Source organism: Eupeodes corollae, chromosome 3 (assembly GCF_945859685.1).
Source record: "Eupeodes corollae chromosome 3, idEupCoro1.1, whole genome shotgun sequence".
NCBI lineage: Eukaryota > Metazoa > Arthropoda > Insecta > Diptera > Syrphidae > Eupeodes > Eupeodes corollae.
Window position 1 is genome coordinate 671,768 of NC_079149.1, and position 27,883 is coordinate 699,650.

The 27,883-nt window shown below is 34.2% G+C and overlaps 4 protein-coding genes across 4 annotated transcripts in view; 2 read left to right on the forward strand and 2 right to left on the reverse strand.

Moving 5' to 3' along the window:
- Positions 1-8,306, reverse strand: part of LOC129951704 (rho GTPase-activating protein conundrum) — a 73,796-nt gene extending 65,490 nt beyond the window's left edge. The window contains exons 1-4 of the transcript XR_008782217.1: positions 8,127-8,306; positions 7,084-8,063; positions 2,517-4,219; positions 1,554-2,206 (exon numbers count right to left, since the gene is read on the reverse strand). The gene's annotated coding sequence lies outside the window, so the exon portion shown is untranslated. The remainder of the gene's footprint in view (positions 1-1,553; positions 2,207-2,516; positions 4,220-7,083; positions 8,064-8,126) is intronic.
- Positions 8,307-10,702: 2,396 nt separating this feature from the next.
- Positions 10,703-12,836, forward strand: LOC129951752 (stress-activated map kinase-interacting protein 1). Its single transcript, XM_056064074.1, has one exon. It carries the CDS (start codon positions 10,838-10,840, stop codon positions 12,386-12,388), a length of 1,551 nt encoding a protein of 516 aa, XP_055920049.1. The 5' UTR covers positions 10,703-10,837; the 3' UTR covers positions 12,389-12,836.
- Positions 12,837-18,606: 5,770 nt separating this feature from the next.
- Positions 18,607-24,310, reverse strand: LOC129950067 (SET and MYND domain-containing protein 4). The gene is made up of 7 exons (XM_056061856.1): positions 23,905-24,310; positions 23,633-23,828; positions 20,027-20,362; positions 19,732-19,974; positions 19,328-19,663; positions 18,922-19,261; positions 18,607-18,850 (listed from the first exon to the last, which is right to left on the reverse strand). The coding sequence occupies exons 1-7, from the start codon at positions 24,206-24,208 to the stop codon at positions 18,656-18,658; spliced, it is 1,950 nt and encodes a 649-aa protein (XP_055917831.1). The 5' UTR covers positions 24,209-24,310; the 3' UTR covers positions 18,607-18,655.
- A 1,325-nt stretch (positions 24,311-25,635) lies between these two features.
- LOC129952138 (uncharacterized) lies at positions 25,636-27,630 on the forward strand. The gene is made up of 3 exons (XM_056064591.1): positions 25,636-25,795; positions 25,876-26,551; positions 27,364-27,630. The coding sequence occupies exons 1-3, from the start codon at positions 25,793-25,795 to the stop codon at positions 27,459-27,461; spliced, it is 777 nt and encodes a 258-aa protein (XP_055920566.1). The 5' UTR covers positions 25,636-25,792; the 3' UTR covers positions 27,462-27,630.
- The last annotated feature ends 253 nt before the right edge of the window (positions 27,631-27,883 follow it).

Genomic DNA, 27,883 nt, shown 5'->3' on the forward strand with positions numbered 1-27,883 from the left:
TGTCTCATAATTCTGTATAATACTGAAAGTTTTGAAAGATCAATTAGTTTGGTGCAATTGTTGATTATGATAGGAACAATTCATCTACAAATGTGAGAGAGATACAAATAACTAAGAAGAAGCAAATGAGGAAGAGAAAATAAAAATAAGATACTATTTATATAATTTTTGCTTTTATTATTTCAGAGACTTGTGAATTATCAAAGGTACAAACATATGTTATTGTTAAAGGGAGTATGATGTTTTCTTAAAAAAGTATTCTGTTTTCAAAATTCTGTATTTAAAAATGCTGTAAATAAGGCTAAAAAATAAAAATCGTTTTGATAATATAAATAAGTGCGCACTTTTTTACATGTCAATACAGCATTTTAAAATACAGAATTTCGAGAAAAAGCATTTTTATAATGCAGTATTTTGTAGATACAGTATTTAAAAATTCAGTTTTTTGACCCATACAGTATTTCGACTCCAACCGAAACACGGTCTCTAAGTATAAAATATAATGTTTAGAAAATACACAAAATGAGTAACTCCTCCACTTGCAATACTTCAAAAAAATTACTCCAACGGCTGCTTATAGGATAGGCACTATATTCAGTTTAATTTAATTGGTTACATATTTAGCAAATGATTCTCGTATATTTTTTTACATTTAAGACACTTATTTTTATTAGCATCTTCATCTGCATACATATTAACTTTAAATTTATTTATTATTCATCAAGGTCATTCCAAATCATTTGCTATACAAAAACGTTTGAACAATTGCTATTATGTACTATTTACTTACTAGGTTGTTCGAACAAAACGCAGATGTGGAATTATTTATTAAAAAGAGTCTCATTAAATAAAATTCCATTCCATTTGAACACATGCACCGGCACCCGTGTTGTTGATTGGTACGAGTATATTCATTCGTAGGTACCTACACTCGCTCCTAATCATTTACATTCCAAATTTGCATGCTAATTCGCATTTGATTTTGTTTTCTTTCTATAAAATGTCTCTGATGTCGCTTGTTTATTGTGGGGCTGTAGATCCCACCTAGATTTAAGCTGTTCCACACCTTGATTTAACACAGAATCAATTGAAAGAGTCTTACGAGTGTGCAAATAATTGTTGATTGATTATTTACGCCTGTTGAGATTTTCTATGACGCAGTTTGATTTCCGCGCAATCATAACAGGAGTGTAATTAAATTGAGAATGTTTGTACTTCGTCTTCAGATAATTAGTAATGTTGGTTCACTTAAATGATAGTTCTTTTTAATTAAATTTTGGTAATAAACTCAGTCAGGATTAGTCTGTTTTTATTATCAAAAAAGATAAAAATCAAATCACTTTAAATTTTCCTATGAGCTAAATCTAAGAAAAGATGTGATCTCAATTATAGACGATCGGTTATTTCAAAAAGTATTATTTTTTTTCAGCTGTACGAATATTCTAACAAAAATAATGGAGTGTCAGTATAATTTAGATAAAATGAATCTATTAATCACTTCATTTGAACTGACGTCTAGGTACATTAGGAACGTAATAAGAATAACTTCTTACCTTTGATTCTTGCGAAATTCAGATTTAATGTTATAATATTCTTTTTGTACTCATGGAGGTCTTAACGACGACGACGAAATGTGGTATGTGGGTAGTTAAGTGAAGCCGCAGTCGAAGCGCAACACCACACCACACCACACAAACCATCTTTGAACTCAATCATTTTTGGCACAATTAATCATTTTCTTTGTGAGTTTGAGTACATAATAAAGAACATCTCGTTGGCGATCTTCTGATTTATGTTGATTTGTGGTATGTTTGACCAGTTCGCTTTTATGATTGTCATATTTGCACTGTAAGGTTTATTGAGAGGTTGACGACTTCTGGAAAGGAAAGGAAGATAAGAGTACATAGGTAACTTTTATTTTCTCCATGTTTTTTTACGTAAATCATGGCTCAATATTGTAAATAAGTTATTCTACTCCTGTTATTATTTCTCATATGACGAAATCGTAACAAGGAGGCATTAAATTTGTTGTATTTTAAAATTGTTATCTGTTTGATGTTCTCCTCTGTTCTTTGTGTATATTGCAATTCGGTTTTGTGTTTCCAATTGTTTATTTTGTATTGCATTCTTGATATAAATGGTATCAGGGTTTAAAGAGGTCATATAAGCTGTTGAGAATAAACAATACTTATCTGGAGAGTTTGTCCTGAAAAATAGAAGAAAGTGTATACTGTCTTTGTTTTATGCTATTAAGAAAGCTGCCAACTAATAGACTAAGAGCTAGTTCATAAAAATCGATCGAAATCGAATTTGAAATACAAGTAAATTCTTTTCAGTGTTGCATATTTTGATTGATTTAAAATAGCTTTCCAAAATGTTCAATTCGATTCAATTTGTCGAATTAAAACTGTGTTCTATTTTTCAGCTTCGATTTCATTTCGATTGAAAGTCAAATGCAGAACTCTAAAAGTTTTAAGAAATTACGAAAAAATTACCCGATTAAAAAATAAACTCACCACTCGAAAATACAGCTTCTTCGCCTTGTTCATATAAAATTTAGTTTTAAAATTAACTATTCATTTATTTCAAAATTGCACAATTAAAATTAAAATCAACCTTTCAGCATTGTGTGATGAAAAAGGCAGTAAAAAAAAATACTGAAAATCATTAATCTTAAATCACTATGTAGCCATTCGCTTTGACAAATCAAAATTCAGTTATATTTTGAATTAGAATATAGAATATTTTTGTTATCTTAATCATGTGTGTTTAAGGTTTAAACTTTTATCTTATTCGATTACATAAATTTAGCTCCATCGAGGATTTTTGTTCTTGATGCTTTTTTATTTTTGTTTTCTATTGAGCTCATGTTTCCGACACAAAGTCAGTTCTTAAATTACCAAATAAAATATTTGCACGTACATAATATTGCTAGCTCTTAAGATCTAAACTGTGGTGTATTTTGCTATGGCAGGAAATCCTCAATGTCCTGCTGGAAAGTTATAAATCTAGTGGGTTTTACCGCCGCCGTCGCTGCCACTGCAATCGAATCAACGCTTGTTGGCTGGACCTTTTTAACTTCAGCGCCATCATTTTTCATCGGTTTGTCTGGAGCCATGAAATACGGACGATAGAATGGAGTTGGTTTTGGTTTGCTTCCATTGGTGCGGTCATAGGCGTTATGTGCTGCTCGTTTCTCAGGGCCTCCTCCGGTTTTGTTTAGGACATCACGTGAGCTTGGTGTATGATAGTTGAATTTCGGTCTCAAATTGCTTGGAATCATGTTCGGTTTAAGTTGAACCTCTGTGGTGTTGAGGACTTCACAGTCGATCTGCATCAGGGTTATGTCACCATTTATGGAGGGATCGCCAGCAGGCAACATAAGAGCCATTTTTGGGCGGGTACTTTTGTTGTAGGCAGCCGCTGGAAGAAGAATATGATCAGAATTGAAAGACAGTACATAGAAGGTGTCGTCGCGTCTTTTGATTTCCTCAAAAAGCCTCATATACTCATCGTCGACCTGTGGCCCAAAAACTTTCAGCGAGTTTTTCGGATTCTCTTGGATCTTTCTGTTTCGCTGCAATTGCCGATTGAATAAATTCCTCCGACTGCGCTTAATATTGGGACGCAAACTATTGGCAATTGGTTTTGACATGCTCTTTAACTCTAGAAACTCCGGGGTGAGTTTAAAATTGAAATTGTTCTCCTGAACAGAACTCAAATTTAAATAATCATTCACGCCTATCCATTTCCTTAGTTCACCGGCCAATCTTAAGTTTTCAGTTTGGTTTATATTGACCGGACATTTGTCGTCACTTTCCGTGGCATTGGTTTCATTTTCTGATAGCTTAATTCGTCCAAAGGGTTTTGTTATATTCGGATTGGCAGTTTCATCCACCCACAAAAGACCCCGTCTACCAGTGTACATCGAAGCAGCATCAAAGTCCACACGTGGAGACTGCAAAATGTCTTCTTGTGAGAAATATGTATGAAAACTTCCGAAATTTATCGAAACCATAAACACCATTGCCAGAAGAACGGCTGTGTTTTTCTTCATATTCGAGGCCAAAAGGCGATTTTTAAAGGTTGAACTGGTATGACAGGTGTTTCCAACGGCACTGCTGTTGAACTTATTTGTTATGAATTCACTTATTTTGAGATGGCTGCACTGACAAGTTTGAGCGAAGGCGATTAGTTGAGAACGAAGTGTTGTGTTTTCCTTGGGGAAATAAAATAAAGATATAAAATAAATATTTTTGTTTTACTATTTGTTTCATCTCATGTAAAAAGTCAATAAAAAAATATGTTAACAACTTTTCTCAAGGCAGATATTTCAATTTAATGGCTTGAAGATATATTAACCCTTATTTATTATTACTAAATGTTAAGGACTGCTCTATCAAGGTCGAAAAAGATCTCACCGATCCACTTTTTGTCAAAAAAGGTTTTAGGCAAGGCTATGCACTCTCGTGCGACTTCCTGAATATCGTTCTGGAAAGAATTGTGCAAAACTCAACCGTCAAAACTAGATGTACAATCTTCCAAAAGTCCATCCAATTACTCGGATACGCCGATGATATTGACATAATTGGAAGATCAAAGCGTGATGTCAGTGGAGCGTTTTTGAGCATTGCGACGGAAGCGAAGAAGGTGGGTTTAGTGGTCAATGAGGGCAAGACCAAGTATATGTCGTCATCAAAAAAGGACACTGAACAACGACGTCTTGGACAAAACGTTAACATGGACAGCTATAACTTTGAGGTAGTTGTGGACTTTGTCTACCTAGGCACCTCTATTAACACAGACAACGACACCTGCGCTGAAATCAAACGAAGAATAACTCTTGTAAATCGCTGCTTCCTTGGCCTTCGAAGGCAATTGAGAAGTAAAGTCCTCTCTCGAGCATCTAAAATCACCATCTATAATACACTCATCATCCCGGGGCTGATGCTTGGACCCTGTCAAAGAAAGATGAGAGCGTCTTAAGATGCTTCGAGAGAAAAATTCTTCCGCTGATTTTTGGTCCTGTACGCATAGATGGGAAATGGAGGAGAAGATATAACGACGAACTGTACGGGCTGTACGGCGACACTGACCTTGTTAACAGATTTTAAGTCCAACGGCTTAGATGGCTTGGTTATATAGAGCGAATGGTCATGAACGCTCCAGCCCGGAAGGCCTTCGAATCCATTACCGAGGGGCGACGATGTAGAGGAAGACCGCGACTTAGGTGGGGCATGCAGGTGAGTTAAGACCTCAACCAACTAGACATGCAAAACTGGAGACATCTAGCTAAGGAACCGAGCTGGCTGGAGACGCATGTTGGTTGAGGACCAGGTCCGCCGCAAATTGTAGCGCTACTTTAAGTAAGTAAATGTTAAGGGCATATTTTTTGTTGATATGATTTCAGTTAATTAGAGACTTTCCGAGGATCCAGAATAGTGTTCAGTTTTATGGGACGAGGCAATGAAGAATCGTATAGTGGGAATACGAAACGATGGGATTGTATATAATTTGGAAAGAAAGTACTCATGCTCAACCTACTATTAACTTTAGCTTACTTTAAAAACAACAAAAATTATTTTTTTTTAATTCCAGCCAACAAACAAATTAAAATTGATAATAGTACTTATTTTTAGCTAAAACTCTTTGACAGTAATCAAAATTGCTTGAATGCTTAAGCCATTAATGCATGACCATTAAATCTAATAAAATTTACTGTTTCGTGCAGCTAAGGCACTGTCGGTACTTATTTCTTTTTTGAAATGTGGAAAGAGCTGCCGTTACGGTAAATGCTGTTAAGCCCTGTAGACTGTTATCTTGTTTCCAAAAAAATTTAGACGAAACTTGGTTCCAACAAGTCGGCGCACTTTTCAACTTCTCGTACAACGCGCTAAACCACCAATTTGGTGACAACTTTATTCCCTCTTAAATGGTCTTGATAGCTGGCTCCGTCGGATGTGCTACTTAAAGCCTCTCGATTACTCTATTTAGGTCTATTTTGAGTCATATCAGCATTTAAGGTAGTAGTATATTTAAATATTTATAATTGTACTAAAATGTTATCAATTATATGGCAATGCCTTTTATTTGTTTAGGTTTGTACAACTTAGAAATTATACCGAATACTTAGATTCCCGATGGACATCCATTTTGAGATAGATCAGACTTGGGCTTCTCCTTAAACCTCACCTTAGATTAAGACGTATTTTTAATTAATAAAGAAGACTTGAATTATTATAGAATTGTAACCAGTTTTATTTCCTCAGCATAAACATAAAAAAAGGTAATTTAAACCACCATTAGAAAAAGGAGTGACAAATTTCATCCAATGGACTTTGTAACTCCTAGCAGCGGTTTAAAGGTCTTAAGCTCTTAAGGACAACCTGATAGTATGTGCAATTAATTGATCTCCAAATTGCTGAATACAAAATGTGAATCTTGATATTTTGCTGTTTGAGAATAACTACAATATTTCCGACATATAAAATCTCTACATACTTAAATGTAAAAAACAAAAACCTATTATCAAATTCCCCAAAGAGAAGAGAAAGTTCGTAAGCATAAATTCTTAAATAAACCATAAAACCTCATTTCTTTTTCATGAAGCTTTTTCAGTTTGAATTAAGGATTACATATTTGCTCATAAAATTTGTCTATCTTCAGTTAATCCGTTAAATAAATTTACTCATCAACTTCCACCAAACGTGTGACCTCAATTGCTTAAGATAAACAAGCAATACTATTTCATAATGGCTATCATATGAACTCTGTTGCTTCTGACTATCTCGAGACCAATGTTTTATGAATGGAAACTTTTTGCGGGGCGCCAGAGAATTTGAGTGTTCTCCGTCAGAACATCTAGTAACGCAATGTTTAAGTGAACAATACTAAAAGTACCTTCAAGTCGCTTATAATAAATAAATACGCTTTATCTTATCAATTTAACTTCTGTCGTTTCCGGTGCAACCGGCTGTTAACATCTGATTGGTTAGCAAAAATATATTATGCAATTTAATTGGAGGCAAATCAATTGATAAGAAAGTTTGTACGTAAATAGATAAACAGATTTTGTTTACTTACGCCTTTGAGAGTTGTATTTTCCTTTTCCAAATCGTTGATGCGCGATTCTAGAGAAACGACATAGTCTTTCTTCTTTTTCCGAGACAATGAAGCAGATTCTCTGTTTTTGATCATTCTTTGCTGCTTCTTCAAATGCTTCTCATCGAGCCCTCTGAGCCCCAGTCTCAGTGGTGGTTTATTTGATGTCTGTTCGGATTCTGTGGAACTGCCGCTGGCGCTGGTAGAGTTTGGTATAACTTTTGGTAGAACTGATAGGCTCTTCTGAACTGACGACGTCGTTGATGTTGCTGTTTTCATTATGATCTTGGGCATGGAAGCGGCACCGTTTTTGCCGCCATTCTGAATCTTCTGCATCAGTGCCTTGAAATCGTTGCTGGACAAGACTATTGTCTTGGGCTTAGCTGCACTTGCATTCGAAGGTGCCAATGCTGGGGTTAAAGCTGGGGGTTTGGGACTGATCTTGATAGGTGTTCGGAAGTTTTGAACCTGCACCGGAGTCAGAGGCACAGTTTTCACAGGGATGAGGGTTCCATGTAGAACGTTTATCGGCGTCGCACAGGTGTTGATCGGAACGATATTGTTGGGGAGTTGAAAAACGCTGGTGGGTGGTGAAATGGGGGGCGTGTCGACAACCATCGACTGCACCGAATCACTAGACGTTCCCGAACTGGAGCTGTTTGTGGGCGATGGAGTGTTCCGATTTGCATACTTGAGCGATTTTCCGTCCGCATCATCGTCCGAGAAGAAGTTTATGAAGTCGTCCGGGTTGAAATCTGACGGAGAGTCGCACTCGCTTTTGAGATTTTCACAATGTGAAGCTGATGAAGCGGGAGGCGATGGAAATATTTGCATGCCAGCCTCCGCCGATGGTTGTGGTGGAAAGGTATAGCCGATTCCAGATGATAAGTTCGCATCGGTACTACGCAGTATTTCGTCCAACTCATCAATATTGTACTCCGGAGTCATAAGCGAAGGAAAATCTGATGGAATAGCGTTATTATCAAGACTTTGAATATAAATAGAAATTAATTGAGAATACTTACCGTACAACTGATTGCACGATTCGAAATCCATTGTTATGATTATTTAAAAAACATACAAAGTGAGAGCAATACCCGAATCGAAGGGAGGGTAAAGTATTTAAAATGTTCTGATCTTTGGATTCTATCTTCAGAATTTTTCGTCGCTTTTGCCTCTCACCGGTGTGATATGAAAAATTTAATGAAAACAAAAAAATAAATGACACCCAGGGATGCAGAGTTGTTACATGAAGTGTATTGGGGCGTTGTTTGGTAAAACGTTTTACGAATCAAAAACGAAATCCATAAGGCCATCCACTCACTAAGCAACCTAAAGTTACTCAACCCGACCTTTTCACTTGATTTCTGTGTTATTTATTCTAAATAAGGAAGAATTTTGTTATAAAATATATGAGTTTGTTAGTGGAAAATTAATTTCTCTCTCTGTTTAATGGACCATACATAGGGGCCGATTATAGTTATCATTGAATCGATCGATAAATATTTGAAGGTGTTTCCCTATGATTAAAAATGAAAATTATATACCTTTTTGAGAATAGAAAGTGTAATTGTGAATTTATTTTTTTTTTTCTAAAAAAGTATTTTTCTATTTTCCGGACGGAAACTCATTTCACTTTAATTTTTAAAAGTTAAGCAAATCCACTAATTTTTGCTCCAAACTCACACAATTCCTGTGACAGATTTTTGTTAGTAAAAATTTGTCGGTGGATTTCAATCTGGAAATTTTTTCAATGACAGACATTTTTAATGATAGCTATAAGAGACCTGTAAAATAATTCCAATGCTAGGTTTTAATGATGAAAACTTATAATACCTATAACTGGTACCATAAACTCAAAAATTCAAATTTACTGACTGTCTCATATCTCAAAACATATGGAATATGAAAAGTAATACTGATGAGCGTTTGTAACAATCAATAAATTTATGCCATTAAAATAGGGTGGCAGAACCACAAGAGTTTTGTGTTTTAAACAAAAAAGTGTATCTTATCTTTTCTGCTATTGACTTCATAACTAATTTTTCTCATCGGATCAGTTTAAAATTATTGCATCAATCTTTTGAATATTGAAGCTCAAATATTTTCTATATTTATAAGTAACCCTAAAAGCGTTTGTATTCAGTTAAACCATTTGTATGAAGATTGTATTCTTTCATATTGATTGAAACTTAAATTCTTATCAAAGACTACAAAAACTAAACTTGTGCATCTTTATAAGCTTTAAATGGTTTATTTATAATCGCATTGGATTTATTATTACGTAGTATAACGAAGAGCACTACCAATCAACGTTATCGTTGGAGAACTACATTCCTCAAAAATTATTTTAAAAATTATGAAGTTCAGAACAATATTTACATATTTAATAATATTAAAATCACTTTTTGCGAGTGTTTAACGTCTAAAACCAAAAAATTCAAATATAAGCTAGATTTGTCTTATAACCAAGTATCAAAAACTTTCCTGAAGCTCTTAATTAGTTGTTTCTACAAGAAAATTATTTTTTTTAACCAACGTGTAGTTTATTTTAAACCTTTAGGCTAGGCGCGCACATGCAACTTTTAGTTTCGAAACTGTTCGGTTTCTAAACTGAGCACTATAGACTTATACGAGTATACGAGAGTCCGCGTACACGCAGAAACCGTTCAGTCGCCCATTTAAGCAACTTGTTAGTTTGTGTTTTGACACAAACTAGACGATTACCTCAAATCAATTCCTTAGTTTGTTTCACAAGGAATTATAGGTAGCTGCGTGGACATTCAACTAAATCGTTGAATAATTTTCTGTAAGTGCAATAGAGAAAACAATTCACTTGCTTACTTACTTGCATCCTTAAGGTGGCGTTACAGTCCTGTGCGAACTAGGGCCTCACCCAACAAACTTCTCCATCTAGCTCGGTCCCTAGCTAGATGTCTCCAGTCTCGGGCTACAAGTTGGGTGAGGTCACCAGAGAAAACAATTTAGTTTGTTTATTGTGTATTGGTTTATATTGTTGATTACTTTCGGAGTTGATTATGTGCGCGATGTTTGGGCAAATAACGTTCGAACTATTTGGTTTCGAAAAAATTGCATGTGCGCACCTAGCCTTAAACCCATTGACGCAAAAAAGCTAAGTAAAATGGTGAAGCCATTTTTAGAAATTTACTGGACAGTTATACTCATATGACCATTGGATGGAATGGTCCAGTTAATAGTTGGAAATTCCAATTAATAGATCTCTTTAAGCATATTTGCTTTTTTATTTTATCGAACTGTCACTTATTAGACATGTTTGGATGTTCGTTGTTTAAAATTTGTCCTTATGTGATCAAAACGTAAGTAACAGTCTTATTTTGTCTTCATTGTCAAATTCAATTTGACCAAACGGCCAAAAATTATAATAAAATCATTTAAATAATTGATTAACATTTTTGTATGTCAATAGGTATATTTTCGTACGACGGTCGTTTAATCTGAGACGTGTGTATTGTGTTTAAACATAAGGCGCCAAATCATACCTCTTAACATCTCTGATTGAAAAATAAAATTTCCCTCATGTAAATTTCCCCTATTTACAAACATCAAATTGACAGCTGCAGCTATTAGCTGTGACAACCGCTTCTTATGTCACTCAGAAAATAGAAAAAGTTTTAATTTATAAAAATTTATTTAAGTTTTCTATATTTTTTAAATTTCCTATTAAAATAATTGCAAAAACCACAATTTCTTCGCAATGGCAACTTACAACAATCCACATTGGCTCCTATCCCACATCCGCAACTCCTTCATCTCCACAGACGACACAGGTATGTGCGAAACAGTGATGCTGAGCGATGACCTCCCAAAGCAGTACTTGAAAAAGTTCCAAACGCCTCAGCAGCAGCAGCGTTCGACGATCAAAAAAGTGGGAGCCAAGAATAATCCCCGACCGCCCGAGAGTGCTTTGAGTGAAGTGGATTTTATTTGCTATCCGGGCCTCGATCAGAGCGATGACGAAGACATGGACCTGGCATCCCAATCATTTGACATACAGATGTACCCGGAAATTGGGGCGCATCGTTTTCGGTCGAACACAGCGCAGAAACTGGAAAAAATGGACATCGCCAGGCGGAAGGCCGCTCGAACGAAATGCGTCAACTTCGAAGACCAGTCGACTGTGGGTGGCGAGAGGGCGGACCTATTCATCCGGAAGTCTGTTCCTATGGTCGCAGACAAAAAGAACAGTCGTCTTTCCCAGGAGTTGGTGAACAGTCCCAAACAGACCACCAACAAGTTTGTGGAGTTCTCGAGATTTGACGGAGCTGCCCACACGGGAATGCAAACCAAACGCATCAACGTCTTCATCAACATGCTCCCCGAGAAGGAACGCAACTATCCCATGAAGATCTGCGTTCTGGCTAACGCGAAGATCCAGGAAGTAATCGGATTTATTTGCTACCGGTGCGTGATTCAGTATCCCGACATCCCACTAAAGTCGATACGCCACTATGGGCTCTATATGACGGAAGACAATGATGACATGGAAGACTTCCCCCCTCTGGACGTCCGAGAACCATGTTCCAAGTTCGGCTTCAGCCACTTGACGCTAGCCGAACGTCGCCCGCTGGCTCATATCACTCGGGTCGACTACCGCTCGCTGTCTATGACCTCCGAAGACGAGAAAGCGGGAGAGGCAGCCGTCCATGACGTGCATGGAAGCGGCGGAAACTTGGCCTGCTACGAGGAACGAATGATGGACCACAATGACATGATCGACGCTCCAATGTATCGAACATACAAACTCAACATAATAGACAAGCGCTTCTTCAAGTCCGAAGTGCAACTGGGCATCTCCGGGGAACGCATTGAAATTGACCAACAGAAGAACTCCTCAAAGTTCTGGACCAAGCAAAAGGCGATGACCTATCCCATCGACTGCATCGCATTCTGCGAAATCGTAGAACGAAGACAGAACAAGTCGATTGTGAGGATTTGGATTAAGCCTCAGGCATCCGATGGGTACTTATCCGCCTCGTCCAAGCACGCTGCTCTGACGGCAATCAGTGGCTCGCCCAACAGCCCGCAGCACTTCAACACCACCACAGCATCGTCAACATCATCGTCGTCATCCAGCGCTCCACCAGTCCGCTTCAAACACTACGACTTTGAGACAGATCCCACGCAAGCTCAACGGATCTTGAACAAGATGAATTTCATCCTGGACGTGCGCTCCAGTGACACTCGCAGGGAGTTCCTAGCCGCACGGGAAAAGAAGCAGGAGAAGCATGGAAAGAAAAAGAATTGACCCTCGGCTACGAGGTGATTGTGAATTCTTTTCGGGGATTTCCTTCGACGATTCTGTGATTTGTATTTTTAAACTTTTTAAATTATAAAAAAAAACTGAAGGGAGTCTTTTTTGTCGTATTCAAGAAAAAAGTTCTTAAATCAATCTTCAATCAAATATTTGGTATTAATTTTATGTAATTTAACAATTTAAGACACAAAATCATTAAAATAAATTGCATTTCATCCTCATAAAATCGTTAGCATTAGATTTTTTTCTTTGTTTTGTTTTAATTTTAAGCAATGGATGTTGTCCTCCTAATCAATAAATGAAATCATTTTTTATTTCAGTGAATTGTTCATAGCTATAGCCACGTAATTTATTTATGATTGACACGTACCGTTGGTTGTTCAAATCAAATTTAAACAAAAGTGTAAAGCTTACATTAAACACAATAAATGATTTTTCTTTATTTATGAATAATACAATGAGTTTTATAAGAAAACGAAAAATTGCCGATTCCACTAAAAGTATTAGGTTATGAAAAATTGCCTAGAACTCGAACAATACGAAGATCCCAGTTTTTGAGCTTTTTTGGAGTTTTAATACAATTTGGAGATCCGTCTTTGTTGGAATAATTTGACGCTCAATCTGTGAATATAAAATTATTGACTATTGGTGAATATAAGAAATTTTGTTTGTGCTACCGTTAATTAGGAGTTTGATAAATGGGTGAAGTAAAAAACATGGGTATTCTTCTTATACGAAAAAGAACTCATCATTCTAGAATTTGTATCTTTCTTTTGTATGCTTACTAGAATAAGCCTCAAAAAATAAAGCGTTCAAAAATTACAATTTTGAATTTAATATTTTGTAGGGCCATCTTTAGCCCCTATCAAAGGCTGTAGGAGGAAGCCCTAGGTCATTAATTCAACATATTTTTAATGTTCATCGCTTTGAGTTAGTTTTCGTAGTTAAGGGTTCTGAATCTTCTCCTGATTGCTTTCCATAAATGTCTCTGGCATTAACGACGTCTAACAACTTTTAATTTTTCAAATTTGACTCAATGGATTCAAATGTTCTATTTTACTTGGAGCCATAGGCCTCTATAATACTTACTCCAAGAATTCTCCTTTTAACTTCCCATAGGAAGTTATTGTAATGGGTCCGATTTGTCAAATTGAAAATTTTGACATTTCTCTAGAGTCGAAATAAAAGATTTTTAGAAAGATGTCTGTGCGTGCTTGTGTACGTACCCTATCACGTACGTCCCTACGTTCGCGATGTTTTTTCGTCCTCCATAGCTCAAGAACCAGAAGAGATATCGATTTCAAATAAATTTTGTTATACAGATAAAAAGGCAGAAAGATGCAGAAAGGGCTCTCAACACAATTGCATGAGTAGTTTTTTTACCATAGCAGTTTGAAAAAAAGGTGAACATTTTGGTTAACCCTAAATATCTTACGAACCAAAAACGCTAGAGACTTAAATTAAATTTTATATAATAAACTGTAATGTGATACCAAACAAGTATATTTTTTGGAAAAATTCGATTTAACGTTTTTCTTTATGAATCGAAAAAACTGAAAAAAAAATTGTCACCTCCAAAATTTTAAGACTAAAACATGATTTCATCTCCAAAACAATTTTGTTTTTGACATCTTATAAAATTTTGAGAAAAATCGAATTGACAGTTTTTTTTACAAAAAATAAAAACCTAAAACCTACTTATAAGAAATATTGTTTTCAACATTAGGACAAAGTTTGAGAAAATCGAATTGACAGATTTTTTTACAAAAAATAACAACCTAAAAAAAAATTTACAAAATTTGGTAAAAATTGATTTTCGACTCAAATATATTTTCAAAACTTTGAGATATTAGCTTTAATTTACTTTTATCTTTCAAAAAATATTGTTTTCAACATTCAGTAAAATTTTGAAAAAATCTAATTGACAGTTTTTGTACACAAAATTAAAAACATCAAAAAATTTAACAAAAAATGGTAAAAATCGATTTTCGACTCAAATAGCTTTGCAAAAAATAAAAAATATTGACTTCAAACTTATTTTATTTCACAGAAAATATTGTTTTCGATATTCATAAAATCTTAATATATAAAAATTCAGTGTCATATGTATGTTCCCAGTGAACTTTTCACCAAGTCAACCGATTTCGGTGAAAGTTGGCAATTTATGTGTAATTTGGTCTAACTTAAGATATAGAATAGTTTATATTTCCATTAATGGTCTAAATTGTATGCATGTTGCATTAATATATAAAAATCCAGTGTCATTATGTATGTTCCCAGTGAACTCTTCACCAAGTCAACCGATTTCGATGAAAGTTGGCATTTTATGTGTAATTTGGTCTAACTTAAGATATAGGATAGTTTATATTTCGAGTGATGGTCTAAATTGTTTACATATATGTTGCAAATGAAAAATACTTAATATAAAATCTACTGTTCTAATTATATATGATTATTATGTTTTCGGAAATATATTTTGACTTTGAAATAAAACTCAGCTGATCCCAAAGTTACCATCGGTGAGATGGACAAAATATGTAAGTATTGCCAAGCGTTAAAATTTCGCAATGAAACACCTGGCATCCGGAAAAGTTGTATTGCCATTACTTCCTACTCCACCTGAACCTTTAAAATCACTACTTTCTGACATTTCAAATGATTCAAAATTATTTTTGCGTAAGACACAAAAGTTTAATTCTTGCTTTCAAATGACATCATTTGGAGCATCTAAAATTTGCGATCTCTCATCTGATGGTCGTAATTTTGAAACAACATTTAAAACACAGGGCCAAGTGTACCATAAAATTCGATCATTGATGCCAATGCCAAATGAAGGTACTAAATTTCTCCAAATCTACTTCATGGGCAGTTGTGAAGAACGTGTGCCAACTCGAAAATTATAATTTTATTGAACAAGCAGAAGAGAGAGCAATTGTAGTATTGTTGGAAATATTTTTAGAGAACCGTGATCATCTGGTTCAACTGTTCAAAAGAGTATTACCACAATTGAAAAATGACAATTATGAAATTGTCATCAAAGCTGACAAAGTACCATCAGGAGAGCACGCTGGCAGATTCAATGAGCCAACCGTAGATGAAGTTGCTATTATTATGGTCGGTGATCCAGTTGACAACAGATCTATTAAAATTACACACCGAGATAATACAGTGAGTAGAATTTCAGATATACACCGTTTGTACGACGCATTCCAATACCCATTTATATTCTGGTAAGGACAAGATGAATATCACATCAATATCAAACAATGTGATCCAATCAATGGTAATGAATTAAGTAAAAAAGTTAGTTCAATGAATTACTACGCGCTTCGATCAATGATTAGATATAATCAGACCAATTATATTCTTCGATATCGTCAGTTGTATGACGAAGAAAAAATGTATAAAATCTGATTATGTTGGCTGTTGATGCTAAACAAAGTGGTTTCTTTTTCTTGGATGCACCAGGTGGAACGGGTAAAACATTTTTAATATCGTTGATCCTTGCGAAAGTACGGTCACAAAAGAAAATTGCATTAGCAATTGCATCATCAGGCATAGCTGCTACTCTGTTAGATGGTGGTCGAACAGCGCATTCTGGTTTTAAGTTACCACTAGATGTCCATAAAAATCCAAATGCTATGTGTAACATTAAGAAAAGGAGTGGAATGGCTACAGTGTTACAAAGGAGTTCAATCATAATTTGGGATGAGTGTACAATGGCTCATAAACATTCACTCGAAGCATTAAATAGAACTTTGCAGGATTTAAACAGTAATGACAGCCTTTTTGGTGGAGCTATTCTATTATTATCTGGTGATTTTCGGCAAACGTTGCCAGTGATTCCTCGCTCTACTTTTGCTGCAGATTGCCAGACAATTTCTGTACTGTTGTTGAAACTAAAAATGATCTGATCGAGAGTGTCTTCCCAGGTATAATAAATAACTATCTAAATCACAATTGGCTCAGTAATCGTGCTATTTTGTCAGCAACAAATGTTGATGTAGATCTAATTAACTACCAGATACAACAATTATTACCAGGCGATATAATTTCGTTTAAGTCAATCGACGCTACTGTCGATGAAGACGAGGCAGTGAAATTTCCAATTGAATTTTTAAATTCTTTAGACATATCAGGAATGCCACCACACAATCTTCGGTTAAAAATCGGATCACCGATTATTCTTCTGCGTAATTTGAACCCCCCTAAACTATGCAACGGTACACGTTTGGTACTCAAACAAATCACCGGAAAAAAGTTTAAAGAAGAAATCGTTCTGTTACCACGCATTCCAATGATACCGTCAGATTCTCCAATACCTCTCAAAAGACTGCAATTTCCTATCCGTTTAGCTTTCGCGATGACTATTAACAAATTACAAGGACAAAAATGTCTATTTGCGGCTAAGACTTAGAGAATCCATGTTTCTCTCATGGGCAATTATACGTAGCCTGTTCACGTGTAGGGAGACCATCGAGTTTATTTGTGTTGACAAAAGACAGGCTGACGAAAAATATTGTTCATCGATTGGCACTTCAGTAAACTTTAACTGTGATTTTATTTAATTTATGTTAAGCATAGTAAATTAGTGTTCAATATTATCTATTAAATCCTTCCCTAATTACTGAGCCACAGCAACGCGTGGTCGGGTCAGCTAGTTTTATATAAAAATCCAACAGTCCGTTTTTTCATAAAAAATAATATCTACAGAAATAGTACGCAAATTTGGTAAAAATTGATACGAGTACATATAGACAAACTTTTAGGCAAGAAAAATCGACAGACGGGATGGGAAGTTATCAGTGTGGGTCGCATCCCACCCTCTTTTTTGAATTATGTTTTGGGCTTTCTCTAAACGATATTGTCTGAGATCAAGACATTGGGCAGGTTTAGACGACATAACTAACTTCAAAGTTAGGGAAGTTTCTAGCATCTAATTGGCCAGCTCCCAAAAAATGTACTTCCAATTAACTTTATTGGAAAGTTAGTCAAGAAAAATCTCCCTAACTACTAAGGTTCACATCAGGTTCAGACAACACAAGAGACTTTATTTGGAGCCAACTACATTCTTTGAACGTAAATGGCTGCGCTCAATCTCAGACAGATAGAGTATCCGGGTATGTTAGTGTTTTACTTGTAAAATAAGATCTGATCAATAACAGCTGAGATGTCAAAAAAGGAATCCAAAGGTATCCAAGAATTGTTAAAAAAATGCAGTTGAATGCAAATAAAGTCGTTTGTGTTGCCCAATGGGTGACTTGAAAGTAAGGTAAGTTTCTAGTATCCGATTGGCCAGCCGCCAAAAAAAATGCCTTTCAATTAAGAACTTTATTGGAAAGTTGCTTGGAAGGTTAGTCGTGAAAAATCTCCCCAAACAGCAATTTTTTTCAAAGACAGACATTTTTAATGATAGCGACCTGTCAAAAAAATTCCAGTGTTTGTTTTCAATGATGAAAACCAATGATAGCTGTAACTGACGCCTTAAAATTGAATTTTAATGGAAATCTAATTATTTGCATTTTTAAGCAAATATGTTTGATTCTTTTTCCGAAAATTAAGGGTTCAGCTTTCATTTGAATGAAAAATTGTGATGAGCTGTCATTTTGACTTAAGAGAGAATTGGGCAGGTTCATCGACATAAAGGATTTGAAAGTAGTTCAAGTTTCTAGTATCTGATTAAGACACATTTTTACTGACAGAAATCTGTCATTTGAATTGTGTGAAATTGGATCACAAATCATTGGTCGCATTCACAAAGCTAGTGGCTGCTTAGTCAAAATTCAACTAGCTTTGTGAATGCAAAACTACACTACAAAGCTAGTCAATCTGAACCGTCATATTATTGACAAATGAAAATATATAAAGTAAAAAACATTTTTGATATGATAACTTTTACTTATCTTTCGTGTTTTTAGATGCAATAAAATCAAAATAAAGACTCAATTTTAATGATTTATATTAGTATTTAAATACTGAACGGTGCCTCAAACGTGCACTGATTTTTAATATCAAATTTGCTTCAGATAGAAAAATAACTTTCGATCTTTTGCTAACGCTCATAAACACTTGAATATTCATACTTATTGAATGTTTTAACTGTCTAGGTCGTTGATCCTAAAAATGTAAAAATACTAACGTTGCAGTTTTGCATATTAAAAAGCTATAGGTTTATTTTCGAGTCAGCTACTTCTATTTAAAGAAATTAATTAAGAACTTGTAATAAACTTTATTGAGACTTTCAATGGTAATAATATTCTATTCCAAATCATATGAATTTCCAAAGTGCAAAAAGCAGTCTTTTAGACTTTGCTGACAATGGCAATAGTCTGGAAAAGGTGGAGCCAAGACTTCGTTCATAATCTTGAGTAGATCAATGAATTTCTTCAGGGCATTCGAGTATTCACCGACATCATACAAACGTTTGGCTGTTCTGGTCATTAGTTCAGTATCCTGAAAAGAAAGATTATAGTCAGTAGAAATCATTTAATTAACCAGAGATAATGTCACTATTTGATCTTTACCTGCATTACTTTAAGTCCCTTGAAAATGTTGGTATTCTGTCCGCAATGCACGCACTTTACCATAAAATCGTTACAATTCACCGGAACTTCGATTATTGCCGGGCATGCCATGGCCGCATCACACCTAAATCGAATGACATCGACCTTCATTTCCTCGAATCGTGGCCAATTCTCCAAACAGGGATCACACGAACATTCGAACCAATATAGATCCTTGAGTTTGGCCTGACGCGTTTCACGAGTCTCTTGAGTGTACATCGGTCCGTAGTTTTCAGATATTTGAAGTCCAGATTCAATTGGCTTAATGGTGTTCACATGAATTGTGGTTCCTCGGAAGAATCTTTAAGCCAAATTGTACTTAATATTACGATTCCACTTAATGAAGAAAGGTTATTAATTTACAAACCTTACAATGCTGGGGTCACAGGAGTGATTGAATAGAGCCAAGGTTGGATAAATACCACCTCCAATGAACACTGTCTTTTCAGTCTGCTTAGTTTTTGATGTATGAAGTTCAGATATTTCGTGAGTGTTGAATTGAATAAATTGTAAATTCCTCAAGATCAGAGAACTTATCAGGATGATATCCTCAGGATTAGCTGGGTTTCCAAAGTAACCGGATACTTGAAGACATTTAGTTAGGAAACGGGCCATTAGGGCGTGTTGGAAGAAGTTGGAGGCTGTTCGTCCATTTTCATGGCGAACCAAGTGCGATACACATCTATAGTCATTCTTTGGTAATCTGTAACGGTTATATTTTTTAAATTGCATATCGCCAATATTTTTGAAGAAGAGTTAATTTTTAATTACTTCTTGATGTCTTCGATCGATAATGCAACATCAATCTCATCTTTAATTTTTTTAAAACACTCCAAAGGCCGACTTGCGATGATTCTCAAAGCAAGATGACAATTTACAGACGCTCCAGATCGCCAAATAGTTTCCAACAGGCCACATTCATATTTGTGATAAGATTCACGGGCTTGTTTTAAGCATTTTTCAGAGCAGTAAACTACGTCACAGCAGTTGGGACATGCCACAGGAATAACAGTTCTAAAATAAAAGTGAGTTTACAAAAATATAACCAAAAACCATAACCTTATACCTTATAAAACAATTTTCACAATGAGTTTTTGCAAATTTCTCAATCAGCACCGCAGCAAAAGGGTGTTCCACTAGAATCTCTTCACCAACTTTGATGTCCCGAGCAGCTCTGGCAAATCGTCCTTCATCTTTGTTTTGATCAATTTTTATAGCCGAGCTGGTAAAAGACTTTTCATCTGGAATGCCAGGGCTTACCATTGCTTCCTTGTGCTTGTCAGCGTTCTTAGTTGCCTTGGGATCCTTTTGGAGCATTGTTATCATTGCAACTGCATCAAATTTCATTTTTGCCTTTTTGTCTTGTGGTAACTTCGCATCATCTAATGTAGACACAGTTTTTCTATGAACATAGACAAAATGAATATTTTCAAAGATCAATCATAATTCATAAACAATTCAAAATAATAATAGAACCAGACAATCAATGCTATGAACGTGCGTTGCATAAAACATTTACAATACTTAAATGGTCACCAACAGAGGCGCATGAGCTTGCTCGCATTGAGGTTTTTAAGAATAGGCAAAGTTTAGGTACATTTTAATTAGGCCTTAAAGCTTAAAGTAGCAAAATTTAGAGAAAAATCACAGTTTCTAACACTGGCGCAAATGGGAAATAGAATCTTTTAGAGTTTTAAGCCACTGACTTAAAAAAAAACTCAAACAGATTAAGAGAAGTTGTGTCTTATGTTAATTGAAGAAAGCTGTAACTACCCTTTAAACTTATGACTATTCCTAAGTAAATAAAATATAACTACGCACATTCTGTGACCAACTTATAAGGTATGAAATTCCTTCAACAATGTTATTGATCTTGACTCACATATTATACAAAAAGATTGCATTCATGAATCATTATTTGAAGAGCCTTATTAAAAATGCAGCGGGACGTGAGAGTAAGTGCAAACGCGAACTGCGGAAGTTGAATATTTGCTTAGCCAAGGGTAAACACCAACGCCAGAGCCGCCGCCGCCACTGCACCCTGCTGATACCATAAAGAAGAGGTGTGCGTAAAATATATTTGTTTACTTTAATAATAAAAACATGGTTCACAATAATATGTTCGTTATCAGTTGGGGCTGATTCAGACAGAAAATGTATTTCTGTTTTTGATAAAAAGGATTTTTAATTTAGTACTGCTTACAAAATTTCACAATAGCATTAAATTACCCGTAACACAGGAATGGTTGAGAGTTGTAAGTCACTAGGCTCTAGTTCTCAACGGACTGTTGCGCCACCTAATTTAATTGAACTAAATTAACCCATTTTTCATCCCTAACCTATGTTTCTCCTTCTCAAATCAAAAAATCAAATGGGGTGGCGCAACAGTCCGTTATGAACCAGGGCCTAGTGACTTACAACTCTCAACCATTCCTGTGTGCGAGTACTGTTGTCAGGAATGGAAGGGACCTACAATTTAAGGCCGAATCCGAACGGCTAGTTTGAGAAAGCACTTTTTTCATGACAAGAATTACTCTTGAAGGAATTGTCAATTCCTCGCAAGAGGCAGTACCCGCGAAAATTATTTTTTTTAAATTATGGTGGCACAGGCAGGGATTGAACCCAAGACCTCTTGCATGACAGTCCAACGCACTAACCATCATGCTACGGGTACTACTCCTTTTTTTTCTCCTTCTATGCATAAATAAATTTGAGTAATAATTTGATATGAATTGAATTATATTTACTTTAAAATTAATAAAATATAATTGGGCATAACTGTTGAAGGAGCTAATTTGTGAAGAGCTTGTGGCTTGGTACACAAACTCTTGGTCAAGAAAATTGTATGCATGTAAAGTATTCTTTGATTTTTATTGAGCAAACAAAATACCTTCCTCATTTAGTTAATGTTCTTTTCTTAGTTGTTTTAAATAAATACTATATATTTCCATTGGTGCCCATATGCACTAAATTTTTGTAAGGCTGCTTTCTATCTAAATTTCCGGGAAGTTAAACAAATTTAGTATTATTTTTGGTACTACTTCCATTTATGAATATAAGAAAAAACTGTGTATTAAAGGTCATGTTACATTTTTCAGCAAAAGTAATTAGGAAGTAATTTTGTTTCGACTAAACTAAAAGTCACAACTACTAAAAATTGTATGATTTTAAATTGATTTTAAATTGAATATAAAATTAAATAACATTGTCAGTCGGGCAGACGACATTTTTGTCATGCCTTATTATTTATTCCTTAAACCAAAAAATGTATGTTACAAGAATCTTAAAATTATTGAATAAAAATATCTACATATCTATCTATCCTTGAAACTATTCATTTCAATTTGTTTGATATTAAAACAAATTTCCTGAATGAATTTCCTTCCGGAAATTCTTTTGTCAAACAAATATTTCAGTTTGTATATCTAATCAAAAGGAAACGCAGAAAAATGTCCATTCTGCCATTTTAAATGTTGATTTCGTTATAGCTAATTATTGGTCACTAAGTCAAAAACATTTTGTATGGTTTTAATTGTTTTTTTTTTTTTTGTAAAAAACGGTAATTTCATTCTTTTTAGAAACTGGGGTGGAATGAGCTAAGGTGATTGTTGTTAAAATGCTAAAAAGCTATCACAACAATAATGTGATAGCCATTTTCAAAAATTTCGTTTCTAAATAGAGCTACCAGACGACACAAACGACTGAAACATTTTCTCAGATACCTTTTTTTCGTTAAAAAAAAACATTCATATGACCGACAAAGCTTAATACATTTTGATACTTTTGTTTAGATATTTTACAGGAATCACTTTAAAATTTCGCCATGGCAGCAATGAATTGTGACAATTTTAATTTGAAATTGTTTAATCGAATTGAATTGAGTTGAAACAACTTACACAGACCAAAAGCTCGATGAAAATCAATTTGACTATAAAAAATGTGATAGTCATTTATCATCTCATCCCTTTAGTAGATGTCAAAAATGCAATTCTTCGTTCTTTAAAATAATTTGGAGGAGTAACGTTTTTGTTACAAAATTGTTATGAATCGTAAATGCAGTCGATAACATAATGTGAGATATTTGGGCAAAACAAGTTGTTCATATTTTCATTTCAAAAACCATCGACTGAATTTGTTTGAAAGTCTTTTCTTCATTACTTCAAGTCCTTATCTTTGCAAAAACAATCTAGATTTTGACAAATCAAGGAGATTATAAACTTCCAATGTTAAGTTAACAATATGCAGCTTTATTGATATTACAATATTTTACGAACAATTAAATGCTGCCCAGGCATGTCTTTTTTAAAAACATGTTTGGTATTTTGAAATTTAGACAATGAGTAACCGTATTTTTAAACATTTGGTAAATAAAATGAAACGTAATTTCGATTTTATTTTAATTGAAAAATTAATGCTAAAATAGGAAAAAAGGTTTGTCTTTCTTCACTAAGTAATTTCTTTGAAAGATATACAATATGAGACATAAAGTTGTCAAAAAAAGGAGAGGCAAACAACTTTTTTCATTTTGCAGTTATTTTCTAAAAAAAACTATATGTGATTATAAAATCACTTTTTCACTAATTATTTTATGCGTCAGCTTGCAATCCTATTAAGATTCAACTACAAGTACACTTTTCATAGTTTATTATATTTCAACAACACAAAAACTTACTGAAATGCCAATAAGGCACTGCTGAAATTCTTTTTCGCCAAATAACACCTTGCTTGTCTTTCATACAATTTGTAAATCAAATCCTTGGGGTATCCGTAATCCATAGCTCTTTGAATGTCCAACAAAGTTTCGTCGTACTTTGTCATATGATATAGAGTTGCAGACCGGTTAGCCAAAATTATGGATTTTTCAGCACCTTCACCAAACATCAATTCATAACCTCAATTTTTGTACTTGTCAAAGAAAAAATAATTTTTCAAAGCTATACCCACTTTTCTCATCCGGTAAAGCAATGTAGCTTTTGGAATACAACACCATAGCCTCCAGCCATTTCATAGCCTTGAATGCTTGATTGCCCTTTTCCTTCAATGCTGCTGCTGTTGAACTATTTTTCCCTTCAAAAGTTCGTTCAATTTTCAGGTCATTGCTGCGAACAAATTCCAGACTATCGATGTATTCCATGCGCTTTTTATCACTGGTGCATTGGGAAATCTTTTCGATATCAGTTTCGGTGGCGACATTTCGCAAATTCAAATAATATTCCGGAAAGAAACCTGATATTTCGGTTAGGGACATTTTGCAATATTATCGTTTACGGATTTATTATGTATATATTTTGTGAAAATTAAATCTTCTTGGATTTTCTTTTAAGAAATTTTATGAACTGCTCTTATGAGATTCTAGTGAAAAACTAAACTGAAAAATCCCTTCGAGTCGCTAAATATAGCTTCTTAATGGAATACTTTTTCTTTCAAAAATTCTCTTTGAGTGAGCTAAAAGATCTCAAGAGAATTATTTTTAGTATTTATAAAATTGTGAATTTTAACTTTAAATAACATTCAGAAAGGAAGTCATTTTTGTGGGAGCACTAAGTTTGAAAAAAGGCACGATTTTATTCTCCTTAAAGAAACTTTTCATTAAAAAAATTAAATAAAATACATTTTTTAAAATTAATATTAACATTTTTAAAATAATAATCTTTATCCGAAAAAATGCTTCTTCAGCTTTTTTAATTAGAGTATAAATAAAAGTCAATGAAAAACTTGTAAAAACACTTTTCTGAGCCTTTATTTGCATTTAAGCAGAAGTAGATACGATAGTGTACCTTGCAAAAATTCTTCGGAAAAATATCATATCACGATTTGTTTGTTGGAATCCTTGGGTTGATCGAATAAGTTTCAAACATTTATATGACTAGCTTTTCACTAAATAGCTTTCTATAAAACAATTTATACAATATAAACAAGTAATTTAAGTCCCATTTAGACAAATCTTAGGTTATATTGGTTGTCATTAATTTAAGCAAACGCTCCTTATTTCCCTTTCCGTTTTCGTGATCAGAGATTCAGAACAAATGTGCATCAATATTTCACAATTCTCTCAAAATTGTGTTTATCTTTTTAAAAAATGAATTGAAGAAAAGAAAACTACTATTATTAAGCTTAATAAATAAACAATTTCAGTGCAACAAATTATTATCACTATTGACTGATGCTGCAGTAGACCAGAGCAATTAAATCCAAGAGCTGCGGGGAAAAACCTGGCTATGTTATCTCACCAGAAGATTTTTGTGTGATGATTTATTCTATAGTTTCTCTTCCCAATACTGTGTAAAGTCACGAACTATTAAGTTATAATATTTGTGATTTTTTCTTACTAAGAATCCATTAACGCTATCGTCTAAATTAAAACAATGCCTGCAAAAGTATCAAATTTCAAATTCCATAGAACAACATGGAATTATATTGATTACCTTTACCACATGTTATTCAATATAGTTAATTGTAATGGCCTAATGCATTTCTATATTTAAAGACAATTATTACAACAAAGAGATCTAGATCGGGGCGAAATGGCTATATCTAAGTACATGTATTGTAACTACCGTATGCAGCTGGCGGCTTGAAGTTATGGAACCATTCAGAAGTGTTCCTTTGTAGACGCCAAACGTTTATCATCAAACAGTTGATTGAATCATTTAATCAAGTGAGACATGTGGAAGATTAAATACTCACCGAAGGGTGACTGTGTTGCGAATTCTATAAACTATGATATTTTTAAAATTTAACGATCGAGATGGACGTATAGCTCAGTTTATAATAGACTCTGGTGTGAGATTGATCGTTTTTTTAGCTGACAACACAAAATATAAAATTAATAATGGTAATTCATATTTTTTGTTTGCTTTCAAGCTACTCCGGTGATTAAGAGATTTGTTTTTGATTGTTTTGTTTTCAATCTAGATGAAAAGGATGTTGTTTGTGGTTGTCCTTGTAACTGTCGGTGTTATTCGTACATCTGCACAGGACATAGAACCAATGCCTCTTCCGGGACCTTCAACTAGTAGTCCTTTAACGACATCAACTGCGACATCAGATACAAATGGATATGAAACAACAACGCCGGAGGATGTTGATAGCACATCACCAACGAGTGAATCAAGTGAAACCACAGAAACTGAAACGACTCCAGCTGGGGAGACAACTCAAGATATCACAATCACTTCTGAGAATCCTGACTCATTAGGAATAACAACAGAAGAAGTTTCAGAAGCATCTACTGAAGCAAATGAATCAACAACAGATACAGAGGCGAATACCTCAACAACTGATAATCCAGAGGAAAGGACAGAGGAAACAGTTAAGACTTCAACAGAAGATAATAAAACAACTGCGTCAACTCCAGAAGAAACCCCAGGTACAACAGATTCAACACCAACGGAAAATAATACCACAAGTGGGCCAACGACGGTGTCAACACCTAGAGTTCCCAGCATCAGGCCGTCATTTCCTCCCGCCCAAAGGCCGTTATCTCCTCCTACCAAAAGGCCAACAGATAACGCAGATCGTGGTGTATCACCGTACCTTTGCCGGTTAGTTCTTCAAGATGGAAGGCCATATTATAATTGGATTTTCAGAGGCAAGTGTTTTTTTTTCTTAAATTCTCTAAACAGTTAAAATATAATCTCAATAACTTCGTCCATTGACATCGTCTGTTTTCTATATTGAAAATATTCATTTCAATCAAAGAATGTTCTCGTAAGAAGTTAAAGTGTTCAAAGTTTGGGTTTCCTGGTTAATATTTAAAATTAACGTTAAATTAAATATAATTATTTATAAAATTCCTATCAGTGACCACACTCAATATTCTTCACAAATTACTTTATTTTATAATTCAAAACTCTGTAATTATTGAGGTTTATAATGATTATTATAAAATTCGGTAGCTGATTTGTATTGTTGATTAGCGGCTTATTTCAAAAAATAATTATGTACAATGTATATACAAGTAGTTCCGTCTTCATATTTTGATTATTAAAAATTAAAACAAATTATAATTGATATTGATAAAGTTGTTTACTAACTACTATAACTATAGCGTGTTCACGATTTTGGTGTAAATTTTAAAGCAAACAAAGTTTGTTTTTTAAATTTGAAGTGAATCGTGAATGCTGAGCAACCACAATTAATTAACTTGGTAAATCAAAAGAAACTGTTGTTTTTTTTATAATTATTAACTATTTCCATCCCTATATGTATGCTTTTAACAAATTGATATTATTCATATTCGCTCTTCAAAAAGAATTAAAATTAAGTTAGATTTCTAAATTTTGTTTAACAGCATTTAAAAATATATGGGTGAATTTATTTAGTCTGTTTGGCATTTAATGTTACTAAGAAACCTTAGAAATTAAACTCGTAAATATTTAATTTTTCGTTACTTTTTTTCAGTCATAATTGTTCCAAAGGAATGTTTATTCTGCTGTCGAATTGGCTACTTCGCAATGGAACAATGCACACAGATAAATCCGTACTTTTGCAGTTGCTGACTTATGAAATAAAAAACATAAAACATGCAAATAATATATGAATTTGTATTCTATTTAAAAACTATTTCATAACTTTTATTTGTAAGGGTTTCAATTTAATAAAATGATTTGTATTCAGAAATTAGCTAATAAAATTGTTCAATTTGTTTTGAATTTTATACAACATCAACATTATAGAAAAACTTTTTTTGAAAACACCAAATACCGCCTGAATTTATTCCTTTGTTGAGTTTGTTCCTTTCACTGTTTACATTTAATTTTGTACTTTATCGACATGACTCAAACTTTCACAAAGGTGGGGTATTGAATTATTTAACATTTATGTAGAGACTTAAGTAGGCTAAATTTCTTTAAGCGACTTACAACTTAAAACAATAATTTCAAAGGAGGAGATTTAAAAACGGGTATTGATAATACGCCAA

What these genes read in the sequence shown, in the direction of transcription:
- LOC129951752 (XM_056064074.1), top strand. Translation starts at nt 10,838, where the DNA reads ATGGCAACTTACAACAATCCACATTGGCTCCTATCCCACATCCGCAAC.
- LOC129950067 (XM_056061856.1), bottom strand. Translation starts at nt 24,208, where the DNA reads ATGTCCCTAACCGAAATATCAGGTTTCTTTCCGGAATATTATTTGAAT. An exon ending in TGCTTTACCGGATGAGAAAA is followed by an intron (nt 23,829 to 23,904) that starts GTGGGTATAGCT and finishes TGTTTGGTGAAG; the next exon opens with GTGCTGAAAAATCCATAATT. An exon ending in TGTGACCCCAGCATTGTAAG is followed by an intron (nt 19,262 to 19,327) that starts GTTTGTAAATTA and finishes TTTGGCTTAAAG; the next exon opens with ATTCTTCCGAGGAACCACAA.
- LOC129952138 (XM_056064591.1), top strand. An exon ending in TTATAATTGGATTTTCAGAG is followed by an intron (nt 26,552 to 27,363) that starts GCAAGTGTTTTT and finishes ACTTTTTTTCAG; the next exon opens with TCATAATTGTTCCAAAGGAA.